At 35.4% G+C, this 15,606-nt stretch overlaps 1 protein-coding gene and 1 long non-coding RNA gene across 3 annotated transcripts in view; one reads left to right on the forward strand and one right to left on the reverse strand.

The window, feature by feature from the left end:
- LOC140053911 (SET domain-containing protein 4-like) overlaps positions 1-876 on the forward strand; it is a 29,603-nt gene extending 28,727 nt beyond the window's left edge. For both annotated transcript variants that reach the window (XM_072098663.1, XM_072098662.1), the window contains exon 9: positions 740-876. In XM_072098663.1, coding sequence (XP_071954764.1) covers positions 740-856 — 117 coding nt within the window. In that variant the 3' untranslated portion in view covers positions 857-876. The remainder of the gene's footprint in view (positions 1-739) is intronic.
- The window catches only part of LOC140053913 (uncharacterized), a 47,315-nt gene that overhangs the window by 28,225 nt on the left and 3,484 nt on the right, over positions 1-15,606 (reverse strand). The window lies entirely within an intron of this gene.

Raw genomic sequence — 15,606 nt, forward strand, 5'->3', positions numbered from 1 at the left:
ATCGGATCAGCATCAACACAGTACCAACACATGTCTCGCTATCGCCTATACTGACACACGTGTCTCGCGTTGCCGAAACCACGCTCACAGCTAGAAAATGTACCTACCTTTCGAGGCCTGAGAATACACCAACACATTTTGAACAGGATAGAAATATATCATACTCGATTAAACTAATATTATTCTTGATAAAACAATTGATTACAATTTTTTTAATTTGTTGGGATGCACCTCCGACTATTCAGAAAATGGACAACAAAACAGTAGTCAAATCGTACCACATTTATAAATTTCACGAGTCCCGACTTCAGTCGCCGAATGTATTGTATTAGCTTCGGTTTCTTTGAAGAAAACCGATTGGTTATTCAATTATACTTATTAGGAAATGCTTTTACCATAATAGGTAATGTTGGGCGGTTCTTAAATATTCATGAGAGCTTAAAATAAAACAGCACTTATTTGCTAGGCGACGAAAAATCGTGGTTTCAGTTTTCAACGATAGGTGGCGCTTCAAAATCGTCAATGCGGAAGTAAGTCGATTTTACACGATTTAACGGTCAAAACGCGAAGTGGCTTTCCCACTGTTGGGAGGTCTGACAAATTAACAATCTAGTCCTTGCAAGTTTCCTTGAAAATACATAAATCATAAATAAATATTATTCACCTTAGAGCATATATTACACCTAATCTAATTGACTCTTTGTTTTTATTCCAATCTCCTTATTTTCTGTCTTTACAGATAGGTAACCTTTGTAGTGGAGAACATTTTACACTGTTGGATGACTTTCTAAAAGAACAGTTGCATATAGTAGCAACAAGCAAAAACCTGCTAGACCAACTTGCAGTCTCATTCTAACATTATAAATTCCACTCAGCCAGGGTTTACTTTCAATGTAACATGAAAACTCTTCTGAAAGGTAAGTGATTTTTATACATTTTAAGGTGTCTAAATAGAGAGAACGTAAACATTAACTTTAACGGATGACGTCAACATTCTACTGGTTTGGATAACAACGTAGTTCAGCTGCTTTAACATACTGTATTTGTTTGATTTCGCTTCAATGTGAAGTTTAGAATGCAATGTGTCAAGCACACAACATACAGTACGCCACTCTCATAAAAAAAAATTATGGTGTGCCTTGGGCCTAGAGACTAGGTATTTTTAAAACTTGAATATTTGGTGATAAATAACATATGTTTGGTTTAATTAAAACATCTTTAAATTTACTATTTGTTTCTTTATTCGGCATTAATTTAAAGTTTTTTTCCATGTTTTGATACCCATCAGTTAACCTTTTTCATTGATGCTATTTTTCAGAAATAAGGTTGTAGACTCGCGTAGCTAAGGTTTTCCGTAAAAACGAGCAGAGCTCCAAGTTGAATTTTGGAAATTAGCGTTGAGGTTAATGTTTACATGCTCGTGCAAAACTCCTAATATTTTCAAAATGGAGGTAGTAGCTTGAACTTTCTCTCTGTTTCCGGCACAGAATTAAATCAACCAATAGTTTAACAATATCAGCATATTTTGGTACAAATTTCCTGTAATAGCCAGTTAATCCAAGAAATGATCCGACTTAGTTCTTGGACAAAGGTCTGGGGAACTTTTCCACAGTCTCAACCTTACTGACGATAGGTCTAATTTCTTTGTTACAAATCTTTTGTCCCAGAAATGCTACCTATGCATAGTTTACCATTTCAAAGGCTTTGCTGTCGGCCAAGCACTACTGGAATGTTTCTAATAGTACATAATTCGGATGAAAAATATAGTCTTCCCAAGTTTGACTATAAAAACATATGTCATCTAATATGTGCCTTAGCATATTTCTCAGTACCTTGTAACACCTTATCCATTAATCTTGGTAAATTACTAAACTATTTTGCATACCAAATGGAAATACATTGTTACAATACTGCCCAAATTGTATGTTGATTTTTCTTTAGTCTTAGGATCCAGAGGCACATGGTAAAATGACTTTGTTAGATCTAACATAGTTATACTGCAGATGATACCTCACCCAACATTTCGTCTATGTAGGGCATAACATAAGAATCAAATTGTGTAGTCTTATTTAGTGATCTAAAATCTGTCACCATTTTAATTTGATTCTAAGTATGATAATGGTTGCAGCAACTAACTGTAGGTTTTATTATACCCATAGCCAACATTCTACAGTATCTAATTCCTCTTTCAATACGTAAAATATGTTATTAATTAACACTAAATCAATAAAACAATTGTATATGTTAATAATTACTAAATAGCTGGATTTTTTAAATAATACCATAAATCTTCTAATTGTAACCCTGGGTTATTATTCTTTGATTGGTTTTTAGGGTGGGTTACATTAGAAGTGGGGTTACCAAAATCATGATAATTACGGGAATGATAACTAAACTTTATATAATTATGCATAGGCCTATAAAATGCAAAATATAAGCCTAAAAAATAATAAACGAAATGTTTATTATTATTATTAGTTTTTAATGCACTATTATTTTAAAGAGATCCAAATTCTTCATACAAAAAAGTAGAAAGTGTGACCTTTTTTACGGTAATCGATATGCGCTGATATTATATATGCCGATATTATATATGCCAATAATTATTTGTAACAAAAACATGTAAACACAGTGACGGTGCACAACACAGGCATGTTATTAATATAAATGTAACTAGAATTTAATTCGTCACTTTGACAAATAGGTGATCATTTTATAATTTTACTGACATTTAATATTTAAAAAACATCCACGTGCGTAAAATATGATCGTAAACATGTATATTTATAGTATGCTGTGCCTATTACCGTAAATCTTCTAATTGTACTTTTAGAGTAGTAGGTTACTATTACTAATCTAAAATTAGGTAACTGAAAATAGTAACCCACCCCTAACTTTTCCGGTCAGCAAAATAATAAAACAGTACGAATAAACAAATTTGTTTGAACTTTAACTTTATTTTATAAACTCAAAAACACTCAATCCTCCCCCTCTCCTGTGATCAACATCATAAACGACCAGTCTTGTTCATAATGAAAAGAATAATATAAAATAAACAAATTTCTTAGCCTTCTTAAAAAAAAATTAACATGACTAGAAACTTGTCACATGTTTTTTCTAGATTCAAACCATAGCTTATACTAATTATAGGCCTATGCTATTGTTATCATTTCAGGCCTCAAATCTGGGGATTTTAGGGGCAAGGCCATTTGGCCTCCGGTTTTCATTGATTTTAGGGGCACCAAGGCCATTTGTTTTAAATCAAAGGGGAACCAAGGCCAAAATTAAAAAATATTTTAATTTAACTAGGCCAAAATAAAAAAAAAGCTTGTTTCCGGTTGAGGATGGAATTTTTTTCCAAAAAAAAAAAATTCTACCCGCAAAATGTTTTGGAGATTTCTCCCTATTCATCAGATTGCGTAGTAGTAGGAGAGGACTGTCTACATCTTTTGTATTTCACATAAATTTTACATGTATTTACGATCCATATAAATAATAAATAGGTACGATGTTCAGCATTTATAGTTTACCGTCCTGGGTTGAATGTTTCGTTTAGTTTCGTTTATTTTTCCACTCACTTATATATATAATTTAAACAAACATGAGTATACATATTAAATGTGGGTGGATGATGTATAACGATACAATGTAGCGGATATTATTGAATACCAGGCTGAAGGATTTAATGCCATGTATCACCACCAAATTAATAAGGATAAAAGATTGGCGAAAAATTATGTAGCATATTCTGACACCATTTTGTGTTTGAAATTAGATTTAAAACTAGAAAAGGAAGGTTTCTGTTTAAATTCATTTGAGAGTGAAGTCCAAAGTTTGGGACCAAAATAATAAATAGAAGATCGTCGAGCCTTAACATTTAAATTATCAAAGATATAATTGTTTACAAAGGATTGGGTTTTATAGGAATGGCTTTCGTCAATTCTTGTAAATAAAGCACTAAAATCTGAAGGCAGTAAATTGTTAGATAAATGGTACATAAATGAGGCAACTTGTAATTTTTTAAATCATAAATGTTTAAAACGTTAAATCTTTTAAAAAGTAATTTTGTATGGGCTCTAAATGATTCTCCCGCACAAATCTGAAGTGCATGTTTTTGTAGTTTAAAGAGGCGTTCTATATGAGTTTTCTCTAGACTTGTCCAGGGGCATAACGTATCCAATTTATCTAGAGTAATTGCCCAACATAAATTGGCATAAGAAAGGTAAGGCAAAACTAAAGTATTATAAAGGGTTAATAAGGTTTTTTGAGGGACGATATGTTTAATATTCCAATTTTTCTGGAAACTAGATTACTGATTTTATTTATGTGTAGTTTCCAAGTCAAAGAGGCATCTATGGTTACTCCTAAAAATTGTGTTTCAATAACTCGTTTGATCAATGTGTTATCAAAGTATATTTGTTCATTCATTCATTAGTTTCAAACAATGCGATAAAAAGGCATGTGAAGCCAACCACAGTGTAATAAAGCGACACTTTATTAATAACTCGTACACGAAGGCTTAATTTTTATGCAGGGTTTATTCTTTCAATAACGTATGATACTACAATACATATCCTGGAAACACTGATAATAAATTGTAAGGCCTCGCACATAACACCGCCTTCGACCACAATGTCCCTTTCAATGCCGTTTTACGTGATTGGCATTATACTGTAGTGTACAAGCATAATTTGCATATAAGTGTACAAATACCACAACAATAGAGGGCGCACACTTTAACATGGCTCCCTTGCAAACGATACTAGAGATCTTTGCAAAACATAAAATATAATAACACATTACAAACATTAAACAGCACGATCAAGTTATAAAGGCTCCACTGACGGGGATTTGAAACAATAATGAAATTACTTATGATTAAGACTTAAGGTCTATTCAATCAAAGATTATCATCAGTATAGGCGAATCGCCAAAATCCATATTATTCGCAATACATTTTATAAAAGAGCATGGCCAACCATGATTCTAGTATTATTATTATGGTGCGCGTATATGTGTCGTGGTTAACATTGTGCTAGCGTAGAATTTCCATGCACGCGTATCCTATCTGCAAAGGTAAAAATATATTTTCTGTTCACATATTAATAAATTAATATACAATAACACCCTTATCTTGCAAAATCTTTAATATGGAAACATTGTATAGGGAAATGAATATCTGTCAGTGACGTCCCTTAAACAATTTAACCTACTCACAATTTTTGATTTAAATAACTTACAGGAAATATGTTTCATCCTTGATCAAAGTAAAAAAAATGAATCTGCCAAAAACCAAATTCAATTCGATCCATATTCAGTCACGGACCAAATATTTGGAATGCGCTCTATAAAACCTATAAATTAAATCCAAGAGCTAAACTAAAGAAATAATTTTGAGTAATTACTAAAAAAGAGAGGAGAAAAAACATTAGGCCTATTATTATGCTGAGTCGTTCTGATTGGTGGTCGTGCTTATGTGCGTCACTATTAATTTTCCTCTTTGTCCACGTAGGAGTGTCCCACCGGAGGTGCTGACCGATCGTGAGCGACCCATTTGTTTTTTGTTTTGATTAGTCACGGTTATAATTTAGCTCTCTTCTAAGGAGGTCGAAGTGAGCATCCCTCAGTTTGTTCCCAACTTCGTTCGGCACCTCGATGTATGATTGGTCGTAATATGGGAAACGAGTGATTATGCATTCTCGTTTGATGCAATAGAACTTCCTAGTAAGTTTGGTAGAAACAAGTTTGTTCCCCTTGTTATTTGGATCCGGATATAGCCACTTCTCATCATGGTAAATTGCAATATTATAAGGGATGATTTCTTGTCTCCGTGGGAATTCCGTGTCACATTGTCTGCATTCAATGGCTCTTGAATTCTTCATAATAAAACAAACCACAAGGGAGTTGTTGTTGCAGTGAATATCACTGTATCAGTGTAAGGGCGTGTAGTAGTTGTAGCTCTGTGGCGATTACGCCATTGATATTTGTGTGTTCCTTTTTTCCCGCTTGATTCCGTGACCTTTTCGACCAATGCTCTTTTTGAGACCAGTTGCTTTCGTTTGAGATGATGTAAGTGTGACTTTCGTTAATTTCGGCAACACAAATTGAGTGTTTGCACAAACCATTGTATTCATAACATGGGCAAGTACAGTTCGCATGATCGGAGTAAACAACACACTCATACATACCGCTCTTGCAACTTTCAGAAGCGACTAAATATTAATTATGGTTGTCTTTTTGATGGCATCTTCAATTGTCAGCTTGTTTAACTTATCAATATATTGCTGCCTTTCCTCCTTCTCCCATTCAACCAATCATCAGGTTCCACTGCAAGGTGGTAGCTTGCTCTCTCTGCCAGTTTATATTCGTCACTTAGCCCGCATATTGCCAAACCAAGCTCTATTTGCTGTTGGCGATTCACTTCCTCCCACACATCTCTTAAAAACTTAGTCACGTTGGTTTTGTTGTTGATGCTCTCCAATTGGTTCGAATAACATCTTTTTGTTTTTCCTGTGTTGTGTGTTGCCATTCCTGCCTTCCGCGTCGCTGATTCTACCATAGATCTTGCCATCATCTTTTCGTGGGCAGAAAGGTAGACCCAGAATTGTGCTGATCTGCATCCAGTAACCAATGTTTCATGGTTATCTAATTATCTTTTTTGAAGCTGTAAGGTAACTTTTCAAATCATCAATGTCACTTGCATCTAAGATGTCTTCATGTTTACCATCTCCGAAAACCGAATCCAGGGCTCGCAGAATCCTAAAATATTTGGTTGCCCTTCGGGCAAGTAGGTTTTAGATTTTGGTTGCCCTCATCATTTTTTACTTGCCCACTATTTTAACTTAATTTTAACGTTTTACAAGAATTTTACCGCGACTGCACCGCGAAAAAACGTCGGTGACAAACGCCTTTGCTTAATACACTGTAGTGTTTTTTTTTCGATGGATTTTAAGTAGTAAAAAAAATTTTTCAAATTGTTTTCAATTACAACGTGATGTAGGCCAATCTTTTAAGAACATTTTACAGTAATTTTTTTTCTCATACGATCCTCCGTTCAAGAGTTACGATTGTTTTAACTAACATGGTGTCCTGAAATCCCCTGAAAATGCTATGTTATTTCTGTTGGTTACGCTTCGTTGCACGGCATTATTCACGTGAGTTTACTTTGGGAGAAAAAAGGTTTTGCTTCTATTGTGCATCAATGACCAGGCCCGTAACCAGGGGGGATCGGGGGAATCGTACCCCGCTGAACAGCGAGTTCCGCTTGGCCTCCCACTTTTTTTTTTGCTGTTTTGCTGGGCATACTAACACAACACGACGATTGTTCTTGATAACTGCTGAACATCATGGTTCTGGAGCTAGCGAGCTGTACACAGAGCATAGTTGTTTGCTTGACATAAAAGGGTATTCCCCTACACAGGTCTCCGCCGGCGTGCGTGTGACGTGCCCAGCCAGCTGCTTGATAGAAAGCATGGAGCTCACGCAAGTGCAAGACGCAATAGTTGAGTGAATTCAGGGATCATCTTAATTCCATGGTTTGTTACCTAAACACCACATGATGGTGAATATGCCTGTTAAAGTCTCAATGATACGATCCCTTAATGTACCATGTTGTTGCTAGGAGGCATTAAAAGGAGGAGGGATCTAGCCTAGTTTCGGTCGGCAAGAGAATGCCGTCCTCTGACAATTTAAGGTCGGTAATAAGGTCGGCAATTGAAATTCGTGAGCTGGAAATTACACCAAATTATATAGTTCATAAACAAAATAGATTAGCCGGAAATGCGATTTGCGGCCATACATAGGCCTATAGAGAAACAAAATTTGAGGGTATGGTTCCACTAAAAAACTTAACGATCCACCCCGCCGTCAAACCTGGTTACGGCCCTGATGTCATTCCGAAATCAAGCTATTTTGCGATATTAAAAATGTAGTGGCCTAGACCTGGCACTTTAAATTATCTTATTATTTAATAACTATATCTAAAATGTAGGTCTAGGCCTAAAAAGTTTAAACAAAGTACTTATGAAGGTGATGAGCTTGCCGAAGCCTACAGTAGTTGAAATCATAGTGAAGAGAAGAAAATAAAAAAAAACAAACATCAACTGACGTCCGTCTACGTGAAACAATACGCATGCGTATAGCAAAATACCTCACAGCAGCTGCCGTACGTACTGTAGTAGGAGCACATGGGTACGGTGTGTGGAGAGTGCGGGCTTGTGGAAGTTTACTTGTTGTTTCAGTAGAAGCTCGCACAGGTTGGATGAAAACAACCATCTGCTCGCACAAGTTGGTGATCGAAAACAAGGGAACTAGCTGTGCCGAATTGTGGTGAAAACCATGTGCTCCGCCTCCGCCAAGGAGTGCAGTTCTTTGAAAGTTTAACTCTCGGCGATACCCGAAGAAGTGTATTATTTTCAATGTTGATAATAAAAAATAAACTGTAACTATTTAAGTATTCAATGTATTTATTAAATAAATTATTAGGCATATTAAATTTATATTCTGTAATAATACTTGCCTGTGTTAAAAACATCGGCCGCCTAATCCAACTCCCGGTGCCTATTTGGCACAATTACAATTACGTATTTATTATAATTTAATAATATACTGTATTTTTAATACAACTGTACATTTGAACAATAATTACAGTAATTCAGCAAATTATTTATTACAAACAAAATACATAACATGAATGTAATTAAACATAGGCCTAATCTACTATCTAGGCTGTAGGCCACATAATTATTTTAATACTAAGTAGTAGATTCCGATTTTATTACCACCGTAAAATGATGTTGATAATTGAGAAAAACAAAAACATACTAGTCCCTATTCTATTCGGTTTATATATTCTATAGAGTTATAGAAACTCCCTGGTATAACTTCAAATAAGTTGAAAGACGAGAGTTCAACGCTTCCTATTTCGCGATCAATGGATGCCGCGAGAGACCGCGTACTAATTGACAGACCTGGAAACATTATACATAAACGACTTAATATGCGCGCCCGACTGCTGCATAGAAACACATGTTTTGGCTCCTTGAGATAACGTTCCATACCACCGCATTCCGATCCATACACTGGTCTCGACGTCAAGAGAATTCGTTCGCGCGCGACTATTATTTTCATTGTTAAAGTATTTCACAACCCCTGTAAAACATTGTGGACATTTTCGGTGATTTTAAGAGGTTGCCCGTCGGGACATGACATGTTAATTTTTAGTTGCCCAGCGTATTTTTTTGGTTGCCGCGGGACGTCGGGCATGCGATTCTGCGAGCCCTGGAATCTATGATTCGTTTCTGTGATTTCTTTTGCACCCCTAATCTCTTTAGCTTTTCCACGCAATTTATGCGAAAGTGTCTGAAACACCTTAAAATGGATATGAAAGGGTTCCTAGCAATGTCATTTTATTGGCTCAACGTGTAGATCAGTCAGTTTTAAGCTTGCCATAGTCATACTTAATGTTTTGGACGACGACAAAGCCCTCAAAACGCTAACAGTTATTTTTGTATTACAGGGATAGGAATTTAGGAGTAAATCATTGATTAATGCGTGAGCATGGTAGTAATTACTTATCGCTTTAATATTTTTATTCATGGATAAGTATGTTAGCTTAATCGAATAAAATTAATTCATATTATCAACCATGTTTTTTTTTAAACAGATTTTAATTTCGTTTTTCAAGGCCACCTTTCACGAAATTCATAGCCAAATGCCTATCTTGCTGGGTACACGGAGTTATTTTGCGCGTGCATGAGAATCACAGTCGATCACCACCTTCGGTCTCGACCCTCCTCTCGCGATCGCGAGCGATGTTTATTTCGCTATTTATTACTGCGTATTTATTATACACGTGAAACATTCATGTTATTATTTTGTTGTAATTAACTGAAATTCATGGAAATTCGTCCACATTAAACATCGGAAGATGAGCGTCTTGTTAACACAGGTGTTAACATCGTTTTGAAGAAACGTTTGGATGAGTAAATGGTGTTTGAAAATGCCATGCCCTAGCTAGGCCTTTTTAGTAGTGACTGCAGCTAGCTAGCTGGATACGGTATGTAGCCGCCCGCCCAGAGGTGAGCTGAGAGCTTATGCTCCTTGATGTATTGTTGAAGGTGTTAATGGTAGGCACAATTGTGTTACTGTATATTATGTACAGTATATACACATTAGGCCAAATAAAAAAATATACTTGTTAAGCGTCACACCTTCATAAATTTTCAGGGGCGGGGGGACGGTTTTTTTTTTTTTTTTTTACTTTTTATGGAGGTGTATTTTTGCGCGGTGGACGTTTTGGCCCACCTTTTTTAGGACGAAACGTCAAACTTTTAAAATGCGAAAAAACAGAACAAAATTGACTATGTATGAAATATTATTGCCTAAGACAAAATTGAGAGTTTTGTATTGTTTATATCCAGACGTAATTAAAACATTAAATTTAATTGCCACCAAGCGAAATTGTAGGCCATAGGCTAACTAATCCGTCCAAGCTGCTACCCCCGCCTCACTCATCGGCCATCCGCCGTCTCTCGCTCGACTCATCTATCCAGGAAATTCCCTATCGCGAGAAGCATGATTTGGTCTCAATAATACTAAATAGTGGTCTGATTTATTGAAAACAGCTTACAGCATTTCTTAAGTGAATTTTTATTCAACGTATTCATTCTTCTTTGATGAATCCTTTGCCAATTTCTATGTAAATCAGTATTTAAAGTTGTGATGCAAAAAGTGTATGTATTCCACAGGTAAACCAGGCATAAGGAAACTCATCGCCCAACAGGACCTCGTGGTGTGCCGATCTCGAGATCATCGTAAACAAAATTGGTAGAGTCCATTATGTATGGGGTGTTTTCTATTTACGAACCTATAAAAAAACGCGCTTCGACCACTGTGTAGGCAAAATATTTATTTCGTTAAATCCCTAAATTGATAATCGCGTATTCTGTAATCACGTGACTGATGATGTAATCCTCAGCGACGTACTAAATGCACATGATTTAATGTGTTGGGGAAAAAGCTTGCTGTTCACCACATTACATGATTCACGGTGCTATTCGCGTTTCCTTGACATAAATCGGCGGCATGTAAATGAAACAATTGTTTTCACCAAATTGCCCATAGAGCGATCGGCGGCTAGCGTTGGCTAAGCTAAAAAGTACGTATTTTTCAAAAATTACACTAGCCTAACAAACATTTGCTAGTTTTGAAATTTTCAACTAGCAATTATGAAGAAACTACTAGCAAAATGCTAGTTTGCTAGCGTGAATTTCGAGCCCTACTCTGGAGCTGGGCCGGGCCGCTGAACTTTCCGTTGTATATCGGTAAAAAAAAAATAAAAAATAAAAAGAGAGGCGGCTGGATAATCAGGAGCGGGCGGTGACGCTTAACAAGTATGTTTTTTTATTTGGCCTTATTTATAAGTACGTTTATTAATATTGTTGTGTGCTGTAGTGTCCGTTTCTGACTAAGGCATTATTAAAATAATTTGTTGTTATACATGCCAGGCTAGGCCCTAGGCAACACTGAATACTAAATATATTAGGATTCCCAATACAATACAATGAATAGAAGTGAATTTCCTCTAATGTAGTAATCAAGGGTCTAACAGGCCAGGCCAAGGTAGGGGTATTTAAGCTTGTATCATATTAATACAGTGTAAATAAACAATTTGTTTGTATTTTTACTTACCTACAGGTCTATAATTGCAGTGCTACTATGATAATTGATGGACAGGATAAGCAAATGCATTTATTGATTGGAATGGAAGCGCAAATGTTAGAGTCAAATTATAATATTACGGTAACCGATACTGAGCATTGCCATTAAACTGTTGATCAAACCTACATAATACATTATACTAAATTATTATTTTGTTTTGAGGGCAGATAAACATGTGATATGCAATATAGAATGTATACATTTGCCTTCGTGCCATTCATTATACTGTGCTTATTATACTGTGCTTATTATACTGTGCTTATTATACTGTGCTTATTATACTGTGCTTATTATACTGTGCTTATTATACTGTGCTTATTATACTGTGCTTATTATACTGTGCTTATTATACTGTGCTTATTATACTGTGCTTATTATACTGTGCTTATTATACTGTGCTTATTATACTGTGCTTATTATACTGTGCTTATTATACTGTGCTTATTCATTTTCATTTTTTCAGGTGAATAGAAAGTTACCCAGCGTACTTTATATAGATGCTACTTGGATCATGCTTGCACGATACATATGCAGTATACTAAGACACCAAGTATAGAATGAGTGCAGACAATTAAAATTAAAGAACTAAATCTTTATGAAGAATAGTAAAATATGCATAATAGACTGCTTTAGGCGTGAATGCTATGGTTACAGTTATACTGTAACTATGCTAATGTACTACCAGACAGTACACTAGTAGCAGTGCATCATAGTGTTTAATGTTTTTAATCATCTAAATGGGTCTGGGTATATAAACAATAAATGACTAAACTGTACTACGTACAATGGACATTTAATGAAAGAATCCATCACTTGAATATGATGATGAGCTGGCTGGTGTTGATAGAATTAAAATGTATCACTCAGGTCTCAAAAGTAATTTATGTCCCGTTTGAAAAATCACGCTTGTTCCAAACTCATTTTGATACATTTGTTCAATAAAATTCATTCCACACACTATTTCTGCCATTGTTGATAATTTTATTACTAGTACTATTACAGTTTTTCAAAGCCACCTCATGTACTGTTGATTCCATAAATCTGCAAAGAAAAGACCAATAAATGGGATAGAAATGTACTATTATTTTTATTGAATCCTAACCTATAGTATTATATTTTATGACTTGGTAACAAACACAGAAAGAGGTTATTATTTAATTACAGTACTAACTAAACTATAATAATCCTCTCTGCCTCACCTCTGCTCTACTTTAATTATTATTATATTACTATATTAGTCAATAACAAAAGTCAGAGTTAAAAAAGAACTTACCTTTTTTATTTCCGTCGCCTTTTACATACGTCTACGCGCGTGCCTTGTCCACTTCCTGGAGGTTCGACTACTACTCTCTTGTACACTGTCTAGGCCTAGCTAGGCCTAGTACTAGCGAATTTAGAAGAAACTATAGTAGTCTACTAGACCTAGCCTACTTTGTAGTCTGCGCGAGTGGTTAGTGTGATATGTACAAATACACTCTTTCTTCTTTTCACATACAATCTTTGCAGACACAGCTTTTTATTTATTTGTGAAATATCGATATTTTCTACGACTGCATCAATACGGAGCTTGCAACACGTGAGTCTCTCGTGTATAATGGGTTTGTTTATTTTGTTTGCACGCAGTGTCCGCGAACAAAACAAGATGGTGATTGGCCTGTATTAAAATTTATTAACCAATCACAAAACGACTGCTGCCGTGGCTACAACCTCGGGTGTTTCAAACTTTAAACTTGACGATCTCGTACGTGCGTATAGAACGTTCATAAAAATTAAGATGGCGTGCCAGTTGGTCGGCCATTTTGCGGACGTTTTATATCAAAATTTAATTTGTTTATTTCTAAAGTTCTACTAGGTATTTGAATCTAATTTTTTGTGTGTTGTTTATTAACATTAAAAGGATTCATACAAAGTCATTTTTTTTTTTTTTTTTTTTTTTCATTGTCTCTTCTATTGCACCATGTAACGCTGTTTCTCCATCTGTGATGAATCCAAACCCATCTTCAAGACCAGAACAGTTTCCATTGACAGCAGATGCTATTTTTCTGTAAGTTGCTCTGTCCTTACTGCTATGAATAGCAGTTGGGCCTAGAAAAACTGGTGCTTTTTCGGTTCTCTTATAGTTACCAACATAAGATGTTTATGTGTATGGCGTTACTTCGTATTTTCCGAAACTGTATGTCTGATCAACATTGAAAGGATGACTAAGCCCTTCTGTTTGGGAAGGTCTTGGCACATATGTGGCTTACCCAAAACTATTGGCTCTTCTTTATGCTTCGAGTATAATAGGAGATTGTCCAAACGAGTATATAGGAGATTGTCCAAACGAGTATAATAGGAGATTGTCCAAACGAGTATAATAGGAGATTGTCCAAACTTTCATAATTTAGTGATTTATTCTACTTTATATTGTGGAGTTGTTTTTGTAATCTTAAGATAAGATAACTTTTAATTCATTGCTCGTCATAATAAAAAAAAACAAAGAAAACACAATAAATACAAATATAGCATATAACCATTCATATAAAAACATCTAAAAAAATACAAGATAATATTATCGTCTTGACTTCCTGTTGTACTGGATGATACCGGAGGGAATAAAGGATTTGGCATATCGATTTTTCTTGGTAGTTTACCAACATTTTTAGAATTGTGTAAACCTCCAAAGTCGTCAAACACCTTCTTAAATGCAACTAACACAGACTTAGTAGACACTTCCTTCTTCAAAGCTTCCATTGTAGTTTTTTGGGTTGGATAGTAGTGTGTTCTCCCATGCTTCCTATTTCCATGAGCCTCGACAGTAAACTCTACTGGATCGTTGTTGTCATTACATGTATTGTACTGTAATATACAGGTTTTGTTCACTATATCATTACTAATTCCTTTAGTTAGATAAAGAAAATGGAGCGACATAAGCAATGGCAATTTTCATTTTGGAATTCTACTTTCTTTTTTCTCTCCAGTGATGTTTATTGTCCATATACATACTGTAGACGTAGCACATTGCGATATACACCATTCATGTCATTTTTTATGTCCTCCCAGTTCTTGTATCTCAATACATCAATTAAGAAACTCACGTTTCTTCTTAATCTCAGTGGTGTCTTTGTACATTTATTATGCTTACTATGTCGTAGTGTTGTAACTGCCTCAGCCACAGTGTATCGTAGATGCCTAAATCGTTCAACTATTGGTAATTCTCAGTAGGAATCACATCCTACACTAATAATAAATAAACAGTATTATTGTACGATGCTATATAAATTATTTATTTTAAGGCTATACCTATTGGGATATGACCGGTTGGGCCACCGACAAGTTGAGCCGCCGCTAGTTTCTATGAAACGCCTAACGCGTCTTTTACTATATTCTGTGTAATGATTACGCCGTCAAGTAGTAGGCCTACAGTAAAAGTACGACCTGTTGGCGTTTTTTAAAATGCAAATACAAACAACAACAAAGTATACGTATAACATTTTATTGTTTTTCAAGTTTTTAACAGTTAATCTAATACAATCAAAATATATACAGTCGACTCCGCCTAAATCGAATCTAAGGGGACTGGTATAAAAATTTGAGTTATGCGAACTTCGACTTACAGATTTGTAAAAAAAATGCTAGCCCTAGGCCCACTTACTAGCTGCGCTACGGCTAGTAGACCCTGTCGCGATCGCGGCCCACACGATGAGCCTTCTTGAATTGCGTTTGCTTAGCTAGCTAGGCCTAATAAATGCTAAGCCTCTTTCATCGGCAATGACAAACTCTATTTTCTTTATTGTTTAAGCCACAACAATAAAAAAAACGTATAATACAGTAGAACCTTCATTTTACGTACGGTACGGGACCGAAAGGCGTACGTAAAACCAAGGTTGACCTTAAATTGACCCC

Source organism: Antedon mediterranea, chromosome 7 (genome assembly GCF_964355755.1).
Source record: "Antedon mediterranea chromosome 7, ecAntMedi1.1, whole genome shotgun sequence".
NCBI lineage: Eukaryota > Metazoa > Echinodermata > Crinoidea > Comatulida > Antedonidae > Antedon > Antedon mediterranea.